Below are 19,475 nucleotides of genomic sequence, written 5' to 3' on the forward strand. Positions count from 1 at the left end.
AAGTGGCAGAGCTCTCGTTTGTACAGACGCAAAACACAAACAGTGGTTTAAAAGATTTATTGGCAAATGTGTGTGACACAGGCTTCAGTCTTGCCCAAGGCATTACATAGTACTGAATACTTCACATTACAAAAATAAAACCCTGCAAGTAATGGGACAGACAGTAAGGGAGGCATGAGGTTCAAAGGACAATTCTCAACGATTTAAAAACCTAAGAGAACTACGTAATCCTATAGACAGTACTTTCTTCTCCTTCTGATTAAATTGCGAGTGGATTTATTGACCTTTAAGTTAAAAATGAGGTACAAAAACAGAAGAGTGACATTGCCATCTTCGTGCTTATCATATTCTTTCAAGTCCTTCACTTTCCAAGGGCCTTATCCAGATTTGTCTTGATGGCGTCGAGGAAGTCTGTAGTATTGACGTAATGCTCGTTCAGCTTGACACTGAAAAGACAGGACGCGGCACATCAGAAAAGTCAACAGAAAAACAAAAGCGTAAAAACATGCAAGCAACACAAAGATAATGCTGTTGGTTAGTTACACAGGGATTATTAAAATAATACATTTTACATATCATGATTAAACAGACTACAACTGAGTACTACAAGGTTGTGCCCGTTTCATTTTGCATGTAGCTTTTAGACAACAGCGTATTATATGAAGCATTCATTCAGCGGCAGATGAGAAAACCGCAATGCCTTCAAGCAAACAAATGAGTCAATGCAACAAACAGATAAGTATATACACTAAATGTGCACGAAAGCGTGGAGGAACTAGATGACAAGGCTACAGAAGTCTTGAGTAAACATTTTACAAGCTCGACATAAATCATTCTTAAGCAGATGCATTTGGAAAATCCTGCGTTACATGTGAAGTTTATTTTGTTCATTACAAATCAGAAACGTTCACTTAATTAAAACACACTTAATACTCCCTTGATTGACTTTAAAAGCCATCCTAGAAAAAAGAAATAAATCTTGCTTTTTGTCAACCTTGAAAGTGAAATTTAAATTGTGTTTTTCTTTTTAAATAAGTTGCTGAAAAATATATAGTAATGAAAACTGGCAGAGGCCTAAAACCTCGCAAATATTCCGGAAGATGAGGACAAGTTCATATAAAGTGCAGGTCAGAATCAGGGCAAAGATTAAATGCTGTCTTGGGTTTAACTTGAGGTTAAATCCACACGATTATCAATAATTAAAGATTAAAGCCATAGCGTCAAACCTTATTCATTTTCTGGCTGCCATCATAGGCTTAATGTCCCAAAACATAAAGATGCACCAAGGCCTGAATGGCAGCATCCTTCAAAATCAATGCAGCAACTGATGACTTTTTGTATGACTGATGAATCTGCAAATTCTCCTGTGAAAATTTGTGTGTTTTATAAAAATCTCATCCAGCAGTGAAAAATGGATGCCACTAGTTCTCAAAGCTCAAGATGATATCTTCAAATTATTTGATGCAATAATAAAAATAACAAGCAGCAAGTCCTTAGATGCTGAAGATGATACACGTTTGGCATTTTTGATTTAACAAAATTAAAAATGGCTACAGATTACTTTTGTTGATCAACTATTTGTTAGGGTAATCAAGACTTCCTTCAATCCTATTCCGTTGTTACATAATAAATGTAAAGGTTAAGCAGTAAACCCTTAATGTCACATGGTTAAAGTAAAACTAGTTGATTAGATTGGTTGAGTTTAAAATGATTTATCAATTAAATGTGTTCTGCAGTGAACGTGGTAATGTTCATATATATTACTTAATATTTCCAGTGTTCTGAAGCAAAGCAGAACTCCAGCAGCAAAAACTATCTAACAAAATGATTATTGAGTATATATACTGTGATTTCAGTAAGTCTGCAACTACACTGCAAACTAAGGTGTCAGCAGGGAAATAAACTTACTTGGACAGGCCGTGGATGCAACCTGCCAGGTCCTTGGTCATAGTACCACTCTCTACAGTCGCGACACACACCTGCTCCAGTGTCTGGGCGAACCTGCAGAAAAATGCAGACATTTATTAAAAAAGGTCACATTTCACATTAGCATGAGTAAGTTTCCTGAAATATTAAACCTCTCTTACTTTATGAGGTCAGGGTTGCCGTCAAGTTTCCCTCTGTGCTCCAGGCCTCGGGTCCAGGCAAAGATGCTGGCAATGGGGTTAGTGCTGGTTGGCCTACCCTGAAAGCAGAGATGGAGACACTGTGTGCATTAAAAACTACTAAACATATCAACTGCAGCATCAAATATTTAATAGAGCTGAGCGTCTGCAGACACTTGTCATTACATTCTTCACCACAAGATGGCAATGTAGCTCTACAGATGACACTGCCTATGCAAGCAGAAACTTAAGATTACTAACACAGACCCCACAGGGTTGGTGGTTACTAACCTTCTGGTGCTCACGATAGTGCCTGGTCACAGTGCCGTGGGCTGCCTCAGCCTCAATAGTCTTGCCATCAGGACAGACAAGAACTGATGTCATGAGTCCCAGAGAGCCAAAGCCTAAAACAGGAAACGCACCATCTTCTTTTAGTGCAACTACCCAAAAACTGGCACGCGCCTCATATGCTTGCAGGTTTCAGTGTTTTATGACAGTGATGTTTTCCGAATATCTCACCCTGCGCAAGGATGTCGGACTGAACGTCTCCGTCATAGTTCTTGCAAGCCCACACAAAGGCTCCGGAAGACTTCAGCACCTGGGCGACCATATCGTCGATAAGCCTGTGCTCATACCAGATCTTCAGTTTGTCAAACTCTGGCTTGTAATTCCTGCAGAAGACAACACAATAAGATAGTTTTTTTCTTTTTCTTAAAAAGAACATTAAAGTGATAAAATGGTTATAAATGTTGGACCAAATACTAATTAGATTAATACTAATTAATTTGAGCTTAAATTAAATGCATTTGTTGATTTAACAATAATTGTGCAAATGACACTGGACAAATGGGTCATTGATAAATGTGCACACATAAGCAGAAAGCTAGAAGACACTCACTTTTCAAAGATATCCTGGAAGATGTCTTTAAATCTGCCGTCGTAGGCTTTAAGAATGGTGTTCTTTGTGCTCATGTACAGGGGCCACTTCTTGCCAATAGCGTACTGGAAGCAGCTGTGTGCAAAGCCTGTAATAGACTGATGAAGGGAATAAAGAAACAAACAGTTCATGACTGCTGAAGGCTTTATCAGTTGAACAGGGGCTAACAACCTTCCCCTTATCAAGTTGAAAGTCATTTGCGATGACCTGTGATGTTGTAAAATCAAACAGACCCGTGCTGATGAAGGCAAACAAAACAGTAGCAAAGAGAGTTGAAACGACGATAGAGGACTGCAGAGACTGCGGTGTGCATTTTACAACTCAATAGCAGCTTATTTGAGAGTTCAGACAATATGAGGACAATAATACACACAACCCAGATGTTAAATAACTATGGCGTAGAATTAAGCAAATCTTTTAACACCATCTGGATGTTGCAATACCAAATTTTATACAAATTCTTCTATTTTTTAAGAAACCAATGAAAAAAAATATTTGAAGCCTACACCAAAGAGCAAGCAAAGTTTAAAAACCAGACCTGTACTCTCATTTGCTTACACGCCACCCTAAATAGACCCGTGTTCTAAGATATCATCCACAATAATGCTGGTATAAATTTTTACATCCAATAAAAACGTCATGTTGCGATATTATTGTATAACCAGTCAAGCCCAGACAGGTCTGACACGTGAGAGCCACGTGTTAGCCTCCAGTAGCAATTGTGCACCTAAAAGGAGCTACTTTAACAAAGTACAGTACTTTGTTGAAATAGTAGCATTGCTACCTTTAGGGGGAACACTCTCTTGCATATTTTACAAACGTGTTCCACTACTTGAGGGGAAAAAAATCCCCAATATGATCAGTAAGGAGTAACTCGTTTCAACTCGATCAACTTATTGCAGTTGTTGTTTAACCGGTGCGTTAAGCAGGCATCTCACACTACTGCTTACATTTTTCAGGGAAAAACACTACTTCTGCTACTCGTGTGTTTATATTTGACTTGTTTCACTAACATGGTACTATAATGCTGCTTTTTTAAAGAGTCGCACTTCAAATTAGGTAGTGTGTCATCAATGACAATAGCTCATTGAAAATGCTGCTCATTTAAGCCTACAATGCTTAATTTCAAGAACCAATCAAATGTTGTTCTATATTTTTTCTCTGTAACATTAGAAAAATTACTATTGGACACTTTCTTAAAATCTAGTGACATTATTGAGGTTATATTGCCTCCAATTTGAAATACCATCAGCTGTTCTTTTCACTATATGAAAATGTCCATGTATTTACATTGTTTACCTTTTATATTATATTCTTAAAAATAATTAAAGGTTCTCATTTATATGTATATGTTTTATATGTTCCTTTTAGAACTTCTGGGCAAATGTTTAAGAATGTAAAAATATTAAAATGGTAAACATTTCAGTAATATAAAACACTTTACAGGCCAAACATATAATATTGCTTTATAACACCAAATGTAAACATTGTATTTTAAAGTTTATGGTATAGCAGTATTTCTAATATTTTGAACATTTGATGGTTCTACTCTTTCTTTGCATGTCCCCGTGGTTCTCACGTAGGTGTTAGAAGAAGTTTATGGTGTTTAAGCCCATTGTGGAGACCGATGCGCTGTATAATTTACAAAAATACAGTTTCCAGGTCCGTGGAAGAAGGTTCAAAACCACATTCATGTAACAGAGGCCTTTTTCTAGGAACAAGCTCTTTCCTTTGTCCTTCTTCAGTTTGGACCTTCCTAGTTCTGTCACAACTTCACTCGTCCTGCTGGTATTCACATTTCTGCCTGAACCCATGTGTAAGATTGCAATTGGTCGCCCAAAATATTCAAAAAAATGTTGCCATAAGCAGTACATTTTGCTAACTAAAAGAGCATAATATGACATTGTATTTTGCCACATAAATCTAATATTTTATAGCTCCAATTTAAATTTCCTGCTCAGTCAAACTCAGGGCACAACGTTTGGTAGCCCCTGGCCATCAACAGCAATGTTTCATTAACAGGCAGGAATTCATTAACACCAAGATCTTACTCACATGAAGAAGCTTTTCTCTTTTGTTACTAGCTATGGACACTTGATCTGTTAAAGTTGTTTGTTGTTGTTGTTGATGATTATTTAGCCACACTGGCACGAGTCGGCTGGGTCATTTTTCAAGATAAATGCGGGAACTGTTGTTTATTGTGAATTTTTTAAACACACAACAGGGTACTACTACTGTAAATATTAGCCAGTGGAAAACAGCCCTCAAACAAAACACACATGAATAGAAACAAATGTGGGCTCGTACCGACGGGCCGACTACAGTTTTGTTGTGATTTTCTAAGAATTTAAACAACAAAAACAACCAAAATCTGCATGTTTTCTTTAAGTAGAAGTATCTGCTAACCTCATCTGTGTTGTACATGCCCATTCCACAGCCACCTGCAGGGAAGTCAAAGACCTCCCATTCCTTGTTTGAACTGCCATCAGCAGGTGAGAAGATTATCTTGAATTTGCCGGGCTGGTCGACAACAAAGTCTGTTGCTCTGTACTGTAGAAGAAACACAGAAAGTTAGACAGAAAGATATTTAGTACTTCTGGCTCAAAATGTGGGAAAAACAAATAAACAAAATCAAGCCCCACCTGATCACCGAAGGCGTGTCTGCCAATGGTAATGGGCTGTGTCCAGCCAGGAACAAGCCGGGGAATGTTCTTGCAGATGATTGGCTCACGGAAGACTGTGCCGCCCAGGATGTTCCTGATGGTGCCGTTGGGACTCTTCCACATCTTCTTCAGGCTAAACTCTTTATATAAAAAACAAACAAAAATTATAGGCAAGTCAATCATTCACGCATGTGCAGTGTTGGTAAACACCTATTTAGCTTTGCAGTTTACAAGATCATAGCTGCATTCATATGGGGAAAACACCTGTTGCTACCTTTTTACAAAGGGTACTTGTGGAAAACATGCATTAATAAACAATTTAACTGAATTTGTAGCCATCCTGTAGGGGATGATTTTTCTTTTTAATTTTATTAATCCTCTAAAAAGGCATACAGGTATACAAAGTGAAACAAGAGATGCCTGACATCTTAGTCTGTGAAGGCTTTTTTTTTTTCAAAGCAATCTGCCTCCTGTCAAAGGAAGGTTTTATTAATCACTTAACGTGCCTTATTAAACAACGTGTGCCCATTCACACTGCTTTTAATCTATATCTACTAAGCCCAAAATTGCCACTTTAAAAAGTCGTCGATGCGGAATTGTATTGTCAATGCATTATACACTAATACCACGTAAATGTGTTTTTGTACACAGGAAGCTATGGGGGCAGTATCACCTATATCGTCTGCCAAGACTGCATTCACGGGGCGACCGTGGCTCAGGGGGTTGGGAATCGCATCTGTAACCGGAAGGTCGCCGGTTCGATCCCTGGGCTCTCTGTCCTGGTCGTTGTGTCCTTGGGCAAGACACTTTACCCTACTGGTGATGGCCAGAGGGGCCAATGGCACGATATGGCAGCCTCGCTTCTGTCAGTCTGCCCCAGGGCAGCTGTGGCTACAACTGTAGCTTGCCTCCACCAGTGTATGAATGTGAGAGTGAATGAATAGTGGTATTGTAAAGCGCTTTGGGTGCCTTGAAAAGCGCTATATAAATCCAATCCATTATTATTATTCAATACTAACGAAGGAGAATGTAGTGGAACGGCAAAAAACAGGGAGAAAATGGAGATTTTTTTTTTTTTTTTTTAACGTAAAAGCATTTCACAGAAAACAAACAAAGTGCAAAGTTTAGCTTTCCTTCCACGACAGCACAACTGCAGTGCACGAGCATTTAGAGCACCAGCAACCTAGAGCTGTTACATTAACACTGAATGGATCAGTTTTAGGGTGTTAAGTGCGTTGGGTTGATACCTTATTTTAATGTTTGTTCAGTAATGCTTGTGTTAGCTTACCTGTCGGAAACTCCTCAGGATGATGCTTGCTAAGCAAACACCGTTTCAGTTTTGTTAGCTAATGAGTGAAATGAGTAAACCATTAAATAGGAGTATCTACACCGTCTTCTAGTCCCCCCACCCGCGTTATATTAGGGTTTATTCCGAGTACTAAACCTCTTCAACTAATGTTAGATTTTTAATCCGTGGGTTGGAGCATAGGGCTGGGCCATATTATACCGTTCACGGTAATACCGGTATAATGTTAGGCAACGATAGGAAAATGAAATATCGCGATAGAATGGGAGTAAAACGCGCATGCGCAGTGCCTTTGTTTTCATACGCACATGGCCGATTGTTGAGTGAAACAGATGAACCAGAATTGGTTTGTAAAAATGGTGCAACTTCAGTGATGTGGAACTGGTTTGGTGTTTGTCCGTCAAATACACAACAAAGCACATTTTTTTGCAGAACATGCAAGCGGCCGTTGTTATTGTCATATTTGTCGGACTAAGATGCTCTTAAATCTGGGAGTAATCTGGGTCCTAAACTCCGTATGCTTCAGGTCAAACAACACTGCAGCATCACTTAGAGTTAAAAACTGTCTAAATTCTTTCATCTTTAATAAAACGATCAGCATTGCTGCTTTACCAGGTGTAACTATAAAGTTTAACTTCCAGGCATCCATGAAAACGAAAGTTATTACATTTAACGGAGTTAGAAGTTAGCAGGAAGCTAGCGGAAGTTAGCTCGCTAGTTTCGCTAGTTACCTAAGCATGATATAGCATGTTCTGACGGAGAGATTTCTGAAAAAAATCAAACGTACAGCTCTGCTATCACTTCCAACATAAATGAAGACAGGAAACTAAACAGCAGTGACGTTTGTAGGGTTACTGAAGTTGGGCTAGCTGGTATATAATGATGTGCTACGTGATCGCTAGCGACACAGCTATGTTAGCATAACATAAACAGTGAAGCTGGAGGAGAACACTAACACTTTTCCACTTATAAAAGTTAACGTGAAGGTTCTTCATGGTTAGAGACAAATGCAATCGCATGGCAGGATACTGTAAACGGACCAAACTTCAGTCAGGAGAACAACTGAGATAATCCATCCACAATACGAGGTTAGTCATTAATATACTGCAACAACATGGGAATAGAGCAGCTGCCAGAGAATTCAACATTAATGAATCAATGGTACAGAAGTGGAGGAAGCAAGAAGAATGAGTTTAATAAAGTTTGATTTATCTGACTGCTTTGTTTCGCTTAATGTGCCTTATAATCCCGTGCACTTTATGGTGCGAAAAATACGTACTGCACACTGCAGTTTAATGTTGCAAAGCACCTCTTTTTAACTTCAGTGGATATTATACATGGTTATGCTCAGGATATGTCAGCCCATTTCTACTGGAAATGCCTTTTGGTTAAACTTTCAGCAAGGAATTTGCATTTGCACTGTTACATTTTTATAAAGCTTTAATGTACATAAAAACCAGCTTCTTGTTTAAGTGAAAATAAATGGAAGGTTGTCTTTTTGCGCTAGTAATGTTGTGGAGTTGTATTTTGTCTCGCATCAATTATATCGTCGGTTATATCGTTATCGCAAATTTTCAAATATATATCGTGATAAATATTTTTGGCCATATCGCCCTGCTCTATTGGAGCATATCAATAATTAATTATTTACTTAGTCATTTATTATTTAATTACTTAAACTTTTTGATTGTCATCGAACACGACACCATCTAAGAAACTATGATATAGAACCAAATTTGTGATTAGTAATTTTGCTTTGTTCGGTTTTACTAGTATTAAGGCATACAGATGAGTTTGTGCTGTAAAGACGCTCATGCGCCTCTCAAATGGCTGAAGTCATGACAGAGAGCATTTTTAGCATTGTTATGAACAGCTGATAACATATTCTCAAAGATAAGAGCAAGCTTCACTCCAGAGCATGTCCACTGCAATCATGAATTCATGAACTGAACCATCTGTAAACTTTTTTTGTTTTGACTGGAAAAAAAAATCTTTTTGATTTCATTTGAAGCTTTATTTGAACTTAGACCTCAGCCAACTTTGCTTTTCTACTATCACATTGTTTTTTGTTTAAAATACTACTAGCACAAATACTACTATTTAATAATATTACTTGATATTTTTTATTTTTTTCATTTTTATTTGACAGTCTTATTGAGTGATGTCAAAAACATATCTAATTACTAGGGGATTGAACCGTTCGATACAGTGCTTTTGGTTTGGTACGCATATGTATCGAACAATACAAAATTTTTAATTTACTTTATCAACTTTTCTTCTGAAGATGCTGTCTGTGTTGAGAGCTCAGTGGGTCTGCCTTCGACTACTCCGCCTAGGCTGCACTGTCGAGCGCAGATCCACTGAGCGCAGGGCAAGCTAGCGAGACAGAAGCTAAGCTCGTTGCAACACGGCAAATTGAACCTCCCCCACCCTCATTCAGATCTGGCCTTTGGAACTATTTTGGTCTTCATGTGAAGCATGACCCTGAAGGTAAGCGCGTCATGGACTAAAGTAAAACAGTATGTTGGATGAGCCACGCAATGCTCAATTACATCGGTGGGAACTACTGCGTTAGCGCAGTTTGCTCGTTAACGTGTTGACACCGTCCAGCCCCATGCTCGTTAACGGAGATTTGCCATGTTGTGGCGTTAATGTCATTTCAGGTTAACGCTGACAGCACTAGTGGGAACACAATGAATATGACTGCACATTTACACCGACATCATCCTAGTGCAAGTGGAAGCAGACAAAAACAACAAGCACGCATGCTACAAACTTTACCTGAGTCATTTAGACAGCCGTTAGCACATAATTCTCCTTATGGGGACCTGATATGTTTAATATGCTGCTGAGAATATAGCCCAGAAGAAGCGTATAGTATAGCTTTTATTTTGGAAAGAGCCATTTCTCTGTAATAAACTCTCTTTTCCAAAGATGAGTGATTTCTCGATAAGATAGATTTATTATTTTATCCCTTTGTTGTTTCAGCAACATTAAATTTAAAAACTTTTTAATTTGTCATTTTAATAAATGACAAATTAAAAAGAGCATGAACATTTTTTGTATCGAAAAAAATATCGAACCGTGACACCAAAGTATCGAACCAAACCGTGAATTTTGTGTATCATTGCATCCCTACTAATTACTACAACAAACAATTGTTGACTAATCGAAGAAAAATTGGCAGATTAATCGACTACAAAAATAATCTTGGGTTGCAGCCCTACAGCGCTGTATTCAAAAATATGCAGAATTAATGTAGCAATCACTTTGAGAGAATGAAAATCTTAAGTCTAAAGTGCTCTGAAACTAGAAATTAATAATTGGCGATTAAAGATTTGGCAAAGACCTTCAACTCTGGCTTCGTCAGGTGTGATGGTGGCACACTTAACCGCTACGCTGTACTTCTTGGTAGCCAGGGCGGAGTCGATGGTGACCTGGTCATCAGTCTGGTCACGGTATGGCAGACCCAGGTCGAAGTACTTCAGCTCAACATCAACATTGGTCAGGATGAGCTAAACAATCAAAAATTAAAATTAATTAATTAAAAGGCACTACCCCCCCCAAAAAAAAGGCACCAACAATGCAAAACCAGGTACGGACAGAGTAATGTCTGAACAGAAATGCAGCCTTGCAAATGTGTCACAAAAGATCTTACCACCTGCTTGTAAACACTGATGCATAACAGATACTGTTATAACAATACTGCATTAGTGTACTGTACTGTAAAGTGATGCATTAGGTCAGGGGTCGGCAACCTGCGGCTCCGGAGACGCAGTATTTAGCTGAAGTGAGTTTTATTTATGTTAGTTCTTTTAAAAAAAAAAAAAAAAAGAAAGAAACAAAAAAAAACAACTTGTAGTTCTAAATTGGAAGATTGTGATGTTGAAATATAGAAATAAAATTATATTTTATTATTTTTTCATTGCTCAAAATAAGCGTCACACTCGCGGAAGCCAGTGTACCCGCCGAAACGCCGTGCATTTCAGGTAGGCCAAATATGGATCTTCAGATCCACATTATGTCAGCAGCTATTCTCCTTCGTGAACTATGTTTAAAAAAAAAAAAAAACACCGCTCACGCCTCACAGATGACAGCTTACAGTCCTGCGTAAAGATGAAAGTGACTTCGTACAGCCCCGATTTGCAGACGCTGTGCTCATATGGGATATGTGCAGAGGTTCAGGAGCAGAAGTCCCATTGTAAACATATCACGGCAGACCCGACGAGGTTACCATGAACATGCTTTTCAGCATCTCTTTATTGACCACTTTTCACACACGGTTGCTGTAGCTCACAGCCCGACATATACCAACAGCAGCAGAGATAGCGCAGATGTTAAGGTGTCGAGGCGTGATTGCGGGTGCCGCTCAGTTGCTTCCGCCTCCCCTGCAGCGCCGCTGCAGACCACGCCCCGCTACACACATTAACCTGGTAAAATACATATTTAGGCAGAATTTTGCAAATATCTACTTTTCATTTTTTAGCAACATAGTGCTTTTTTTCAATTATTTTTTAAAAGTCAGGTCAAGGCTCCAAAAGCGATATAAGGGTGGCAGCTCAAAACAGTTTTTGTTTGCTACATGGATCCTTTTAGTTCAGGTTGGTGTCTTTCCTTTTGTTATATTTCTTTAAGAGTTCAAAATGTGTTAATTACATAAATAAAATGTAATTTTCTTTGTAGCACTTCATGGATTTCATAAGCAACACACCTTAGTTGTTCACACAAAGCATAAAGGTAAAAAACAATATATACAGTGTTATCTTCATTTAAGATGTCAAAAAGTATTTGCGGCTCCCAGTTTTTTCTTTTGCGTGGAAACCAGGTCCAAATGGCTCTTTGGGTGTTAAATGTTGCTGACCCCTGGCATTAGGTGTTCAAGACTTCAAAATTTTCAGACCACTAAAAGCATATAGAAGTTAGAGGTGGGAATCACGAGGTACTCCACAATACAATATCGCAATACTTCACTCACAATATGATAGTAATGTTTAACATTTTGCAATATGCAAAATATTGTGGAATGTTAAAAATCACAAAGTATTGCAACAACATATCAAAGTTAAACATTGTCAGTATCCGTTTTATCCAATAAGATTATATCAGTTATTTTTTTCCTGCAAAATGAGATCATCAAGCACACCAACACTGTCACTAAAACCTGCAAAATGCAAAATAAGAAAGAGTCAGTCTGCCATCAATCTATAACTGAATGGGGTCAAGTTTCTGATAATACAGCAGCTAATTGTAAATACACAGCTAATACTGTGAAAACTGCAATTAACTGTAAATAACTATTCACCAGTAAAATCACCAGGCAGCCACCAATTTATTTATTTTTTATAGAAGCAAGGAGTTTGCTCATGTGACTGAGCCATTGCACTGATTTAGAAGGTAGCTTTGTCAAGCAAAGCGTGCCCAGTGTTGGATGGGTTTTCAGTTGAGCCAATTTAATGCAAGTTTGGTCAGCTAACATTGTGTCAGGGTGGTGCTGCATGAGATGAGCCCGCTTGTTTTGTAGTCTTGCCAGAGTATTTTAATTTAGTCAATACAATATAAATCTTATCAAGTATGAAATATCAATTTGGTGCCCCTGTAGCAATACAATATTGTCTCAAAAAAAAGCAATATCACGCTGTATCAATTCCCCAAGCCTAATTGAAATTATTATGTTCCAGGGTGTGTTTGTTTTCTCTAGATAGTGAAAACGGCTGTATAAACATAGCCCTGTTTGCTATATTAATAAAATGATCAGAATGAAATCAGCAAACTATCAGGCAGCCTTAAGAACATATTTAACGTGGAAATCATCCAGGTTACTTAACAGAAAAGATTCTTAGAATCTTAGAAAGAACCCATTAAAATTTTTTAAAAAAAGATAGGCTTGGGAGCCAGTAAGTGGAAGCATCATCATATAACGGGCTCCTATCACAAAGTTTTACAGCCTCCTCCAGAGTAAATAGACGCAGACACCTGGCATATTGACAACCGACATAAACACCAGACTGCCAGGCTCCACTCCCTATAGTTAAAGTGTAGACAGACTTGTTTGTCCTACCATAGCTAGGATTATGCATTTGAATTGAAGAAGACAGAATTCAGATTTCTAGTGGCGATATTTTACACACTGAACCAACAACAGTTTTCTGTCATAGGATCGGATCCGGAGGGCAAAACACTGTTACAACACACCAGCCAATCGTGGACATGCCAGAGAACTAAAGCACAATCCTATAAAATTTCCATCAATTTCTAGCCATGGGTATTTAGAGCACCTTCCAAGAAAAAGAAATATATGCGGACAAACTGCAAGTTGTGGGAAACTGCAGTGACACTCACTGCAGTGAGTCTTCTCACACTGCGCCTAGGATGACAGTGTACAGAGATGCATACAGTTAAATTCACTTTAAACCTGGATGGGTCGTTTGTGCTGCTGTGTTGGAGGTTAATGATATTGTCAGAGCAAAGGTGAGGGCAAATAAGCCAATGTTTGCTGACAAACATCAATCTGTGACATTCTGGTTAGCTAAGATAAACAATATTTAATGGCATTAATATATATCTCATAACTTGAATCAAATGGCAGGTAAACCTGTCCTGTAGCTAACATCAACTACAATTAACAACCTGGGGTGCTGTTGATGAAGGTGGGTTTGGTGTGGCTGACTGCATGCATGTATGGCATGGTGAGACAAGGTTTGCTTGCAAGCATTGCCATTCACATGAGCAACTACCCATCAGTTTGGCTACACAAATGCAGTAAAACTGAGTCGCATTAACCCTGGTTTTGCAATCCAGACAGATATTTCTGCAAGTATGTGACATCTTTTAGAAACTATGAATAGAATTGGCTTTGATTGGACCAAACAGCCAATTAACTGTCATATTCAGCACCCCATCAAAATCTTAAAAGACAACTTGACAAGCAAGCGAGCGTTGTGTAAACAGCCAGAAATGTTCTGCCCCGAAGATATTTTTTCACCAGCATTTTAAAGATCCCCTAGCCTGTATCACAAAGACCTGAGTTTTAATTTGCATGACTTTAGGGAATAATTAAATGTACCATTTCCCCTTTGAGAGTACCTAAAAAAACCGATAAAATGTACTTTGGGATCACTGATTGTTAACAAGACAAAACTGCTCATCAGCTGTCAAAAACATTCAATGATTGAACCTCATGCTATTCTGCGTTTTCTTCCTGAGCCAACAACATCTGCTCTCTCTGGAGAAAATCAGCCACTGAATTACCAAAGCCCCTCCCCAACACACATACATAATCCTCTACATAACACTTCCCACACAGCCACCTGCCAGCCTGCCAGTCAGGCTGCATGGGCTCAGTTTTCCCCCTTCAACCTTGGATGCCACTTTATCACCTTCTCTTTAATGAACTCCCAGATGATCCTGGTCATCTCGTCTCCGTCCATCTCCACCACTGGGTTCGCCACTTTGATGCGTTTGTCGGCATCTGTCAAAAATAAAACGTGAAGTACAAAAAACATGAGACTGCTGTGTGCCAATCATAGAATAAATGCATTAATCAAGGGGAAAAAAGAAAAGGAAATGAATTATGCTCAAGAGGATGAAAACCCGTCTGGTCAGACCAACATTTAAAAATTTAATGTTTAATCCTAAATGTGTTTAAAAGCTACGAAAAGCTGAAATCAATTTGGACCCAAGGCTATTTCTATTTTGCATCCACAAGAGCAGACTCCTCGCATCAACCACAGCTCAAATTTCCATCCAAAACATGCATGAAGAGAGTCCCTGGATCTGGAAGCATGACATCTCTCATTTGTGCTTATTTAGATTTGGTATGTTATGTTGAAGGTTATTTCTAAAAATCCATGGCTCCAGATTTATACTGACTCTAAATGCAACTCCCTTCTAAACTGGGCCAAGTGAACCACAAAAAGGAACTTTTTTTTTTTTAAGTTAAAAATGTAACTGGCAATTTCTGGCAAGAAAACTTATAGAAAATCTTTGCATGTAACAGAGTGTGAATCTAAACTGTTTATTTTAAACTAGAGCATATGGTTCGGTGTATCTTTTGGATCGATGAGATTTTTTAGTTTAATGTTTAGTTTGCTATACAGATAATATATAAAGATTATATAGGAAGTCATCCAGAAGCCTGGTTCTGCTGGAGGTTTCTTCCTGTTAAAAGGGAGGTTTCCCTTCCCACTGTTGTCAAGTGCTTGCTCAAAGGGCGTCATTTGATTCTTGGAGTTTTCTCGCATTATTGTAGCATCATTACCTTATGATATAAAGCGCCTTAGGGTGACTACTGTGATTTGGGGCTATGTAAATAAAACAAAATTACTGAAAAATTTGGACATTTTATTTTCTATGAGCTAATCACTACAGCTCCATTCAATACTTCTTGACACATCCTTGTTTGTAGTTAGCATGAATAGCCAACTGACCACACGGTAAATAGCCATTTTAGAGAAACACCACTTCAATAAAAGACCAAATATTATTGATTAGAGCAAGTTTTGGTTTACTCTAAAGCCATTCTTTATTTTGAGAAATGCATATGTTCTTACAGGTAAAAATAATAATTTATTTGTAGGTTTTCTTAAAACCATCAAACCTCATTAGAAAACAAAGTGCTTTATTTTTACACTGACTTTTTAAGACTGTCTCTTTACTTCTTTTCTGTCCACTAGGACTGATATGGATTAGTATGTTTAATCATATCTCCTCTCAGCCTACTCAGTGTGCGAGTGCTGCCAGCAGGAACATTTCAGTGAATAGGAAAGTACAGGGGGGAGGTGCAGAGGATCAAGTGACTCAAATTTCCCAAGCCAAGCTTATGCTCCCCCACTGCCCTAAAAGTAATTCAAGTAAACACAAGGTGTCCTATGGAAACAGGGTACAGCCAACATTTTTAAGAGTGGAAGATATTATATCCATTTAAAACTCAAGCATTAGTCTGAGACTGAAGACATCTGATGTAGCTGGGATTTTGAAGCCATGGTAGCACCTGTCAAAACAGCCTCTGCTCTTATCCTCCGCACCCTGCTGACTACAGAAACATGGCGACCGTGCACTGAAAATGACCTCTAAGGAAGAACAGTTGTGGCTTTGTGTTATGTTACAACTATGTTTATAGGATAGCATATTACACAGACAGAAACGAATGCAATGTCTGTAAAAGAATGGTGAAAAAGTGATTATGTTCTGCTAACTTGCTGTTGTTTTGGCTCTGACACACAACTGTATCACACAATCCTTAACCTATTGGAAATTGAAGAAGGAAATATGTTCAGTTTTGGCACATAACAAAGGAAACTAGGATGATGACTTGTCAGCAGTTTTATTTTAAAACAAATCCATCAATATGACTTCGGTTACTTCCCAACAATAAGCTGGCAGCGATGTTAAAACGAACAGAAAAGCTTTTTATGGATTTCCAAGTTCTGTTTGAAAATTGCATGCCGGAAATTACTTTTACGGCAATTTGAGCTGAAACAGTCTGCTGGCAAAATAAACAAGCTATTGCAATAAATCACTTAAGTGATTCTTTCAGAAAAATGGGGAAAACTATAGGCTGTATATGAGAAAGAGCTGCTTTCTTTCCAAGAGACAGAGGGCACAGTCAAGTAATCTGATGTCTTAATGGTTGGTTAGGAAATTGCAAATAATTTAACCATTTTCTCACATTTCATAAGCAAATCAAGATTTGATTTTTTTTTTTAAATCAATTCCATAACAGACTTTGCCCTCCTCCATCTGCTTTTGGAAGAGTACAGACTCTTCCAGCATTGTTTCGTTAACACATTAACTACTGTCAGGCATAATTTCTGACTTGTTCAACCTAAAACTGCAATATCAAGACTTTACTCTCACAATGCGGAGGGAGGGGAGCCCAGGAGAGAGCTGAGCAGGTTATGTAACTTATGAGCGTATCAACAAACTGGAGGCTGAAGGGCGAGCTGAAGCACAGTCATGTGGGCCTGCATGCCACATCACTCGCGCATGCATCGGGGACAGATCTGCAGGATTTGTTCGACCACTTGTAGCTAAAGTCAAAGGCAGGTGTTTGGAGAAATATGCAACCAAGATAATCATTTGAAAACGTGCACAATGACTTGGCTCTTCTGTCGACTCAAAATAAGCACATAAGGCTTTTTTAATGCTAAAAATGCACTTGAGAAGGCTCAGAGTTTTTTTTTAATTATTTCTCTTTCTTGAAGGACAAAGAAATCAGTTGGAGAAGAATTTGTTTACAGGTGATAAAAGAAATCTTTAAACTGTGACTTTGAACCAGAAGACGTTCAATAGTGGAAAGGAGGGAAACAATAAGACTAATGACCTCACCTAGCCTGCAGTGTGGGACTGGAGTATTTAGAGCTTTTAAATACCCTTCATTTTTAGCACAGTGTACTAATTTTAAATTGAACTGTGAGGTGCCTTGTGGAAATTACGGTCAAGCAGTCAAGGACAATCCAAAATGATGTGTGTCTTAAGGAGATCAACAGAATAAGCATTGATTAGGTGTCCCGCCTGGTTAACTTTCAACACAGTAGGACAAGCCTTAGCCCACATCAAGTTTTAATCCAATACTTGGAAAAGGCATTTACGAGGCTCGGGTAATGAACTTTTCATTCACTATCACGATAGTAGACAGTGGTCAATGCAAAAGCTTTGAAGCTTACAAATAAAGCAGCATTACACGGGATTGTGAAATTCAAATCAAGTTTAACGACATGTTGGGTCAGCTTTATAAGAGCTGTTAAAATTTTAAAAAGTGCATACCAGCAAAGAGGTGCTACTAAACCACAATGCAATTTGTGGCTGGAACAAAAGAAACCAATCAACACTGTCAATCTTCCACTTTTAGTGTGTCACGCAGGTTTTACACCTCGGAAAAACGAAACACGATTCTATCATACTGTGGAAGTGTTATCAAATCATGCGATCACTTTATAAGAATCCTCGTGATAAAGAGCGTTTGGAGGCGTTGCTGTAATAAACAGTCCTGGGGTATGATCCCTAACCACCATCAAAGAGGTACATGCCGGTGATTCAATCGGATCTGAGCCACAGCGTCCTTCAGCTGACCCACTATTTTATGAACGGTAGCTGGTCATGCTAGTGCGTTTTTGTTCTTTTATCTTATATATCTTATAATTTCAGCCGCATTTAATCTGGGATTGCTGCAGAGCGCACGTCATAAAACAGGATTCCTCTCCGAATCGCAAAAACACAAATCCATTCAGCCTGGTCTCCCTTTTTATTTATTTTTAGAGTCTTGTTTGTTAACATTTAGAGGGAACATAAAAGTAACAAGCCGCACAGTGTTTTACAGTCTAAATAGCAGGGTGAGATGTGGTCTTTATGAGCAGCAGCCTGGATGCAACCCAGATGAGAAGCGTAATGTAGGACAGAGAGCGCCATACGGCAGCAGCGGCGGCAGCCATTGCTCTCCATAGCGGAGACTCGTATGCGGTAACTGACCTTGGGAAAAGTTTCACCCAAGTAAATCACGCACTGACGATCTCACGGCTGACGGGCAGCTCATCCTTTTGGACAACAGAATTTAACCGGGTTCCTCTCGTGGTTATTTTATTATCCACCTCAGAGATTAGCAGCTTTGGAAAAAAAAAAAAAATCCGCAAACACGGCTAAAAACGGAAGATTCGCTTAATTCATCAACTGCCAGCTTTTGCACTGCACCGCCACTTTTATTATGAATCTTATATTCTAGGTCAGAGTAGAAGGTATGTAAGCCTGCCAGGGTTTATCCGTTTTAATTCATTTGAGTCAGCATATCTTTACATTGTCCTCCACGGTTCCTCAAAGTTTGAATGGAGGAAGACAAAGACGGGTCGTCTCGCTGAGGCTGCACGCATCTTTTTTTCGACGTTTACATTTTTTTATCATTAAACAGCCTCCGTTAACTCAAACATGTTAACGGACATTTAACGGTCGTGGGCATTTAAAGTATCGGTGCCCTGCGCTCAGGAAACCATTAAAGGTATTAACCGCATCCTACTTGGCTAGCGGCACAGTCAGCTAGCACGGCTACGTTAGCTCCGTAAAAATAGCCGGCTAACCTGATATCGGCTTTTTCTATGTACGCTGACGTTGCATTAGCTCACCTAAATGCAACCAGAGCTACATGTTTTGTTTTGTTTTTTTAAGAGGCCACGTTAACACCAGGCCAGGTCAAGCTGCAGTTAACGGTCAACATAATGATGCTCGGGATGAACCGGCTATCTCTCCACTTACAGTTTCTTTGTTGCAAAGTCTGACAATTTGCAGCCGGCGCAAGCACCGCCGGGTTTCTGGAAAAAGCAGCTCCAGCAGATCTCGAAAGGGAGCTGAGGACTTTCAAGTATCCAGCCATGTCTTCCCGCGACCGAAAACACTTTGCGGTGAACGCTCGACGAAACAGAGCTAAAGAGGGGGGCAAACGCTCCGCGGCTCGCTGCAATATAGTCACCAGCAGCAGC

The 19,475-nt window shown here is 39.0% G+C and overlaps 1 protein-coding gene across 1 annotated transcript; it reads right to left on the reverse strand.

The window, feature by feature from the left end:
* Positions 1-42: 42 nt before the first annotated feature.
* idh2 (isocitrate dehydrogenase (NADP(+)) 2) lies at positions 43-19,445 on the reverse strand. The gene is made up of 11 exons (XM_085282121.1): positions 19,252-19,445; positions 14,388-14,479; positions 10,361-10,526; positions 5,685-5,845; positions 5,449-5,592; positions 3,004-3,140; positions 2,625-2,776; positions 2,397-2,509; positions 2,088-2,185; positions 1,909-2,001; positions 43-446 (listed from the first exon to the last, which is right to left on the reverse strand). Exons 1-11 carry the CDS (start codon positions 19,367-19,369, stop codon positions 362-364), a joined length of 1,359 nt encoding a protein of 452 aa, XP_085138247.1. The 5' UTR covers positions 19,370-19,445; the 3' UTR covers positions 43-361.
* Between the last annotated feature and the right edge of the window lie 30 nt (positions 19,446-19,475).

The sequence above is a fragment of the Mchenga conophoros genome, linkage group LG7 (genome assembly GCF_057382185.1).
Source record: "Mchenga conophoros isolate Kocher_MC1m ecotype Shallow Benthic linkage group LG7, M_conophoros_male_GT1.1, whole genome shotgun sequence".
In the NCBI taxonomy this organism is placed as follows: domain Eukaryota; kingdom Metazoa; phylum Chordata; class Actinopteri; order Cichliformes; family Cichlidae; genus Mchenga; species Mchenga conophoros.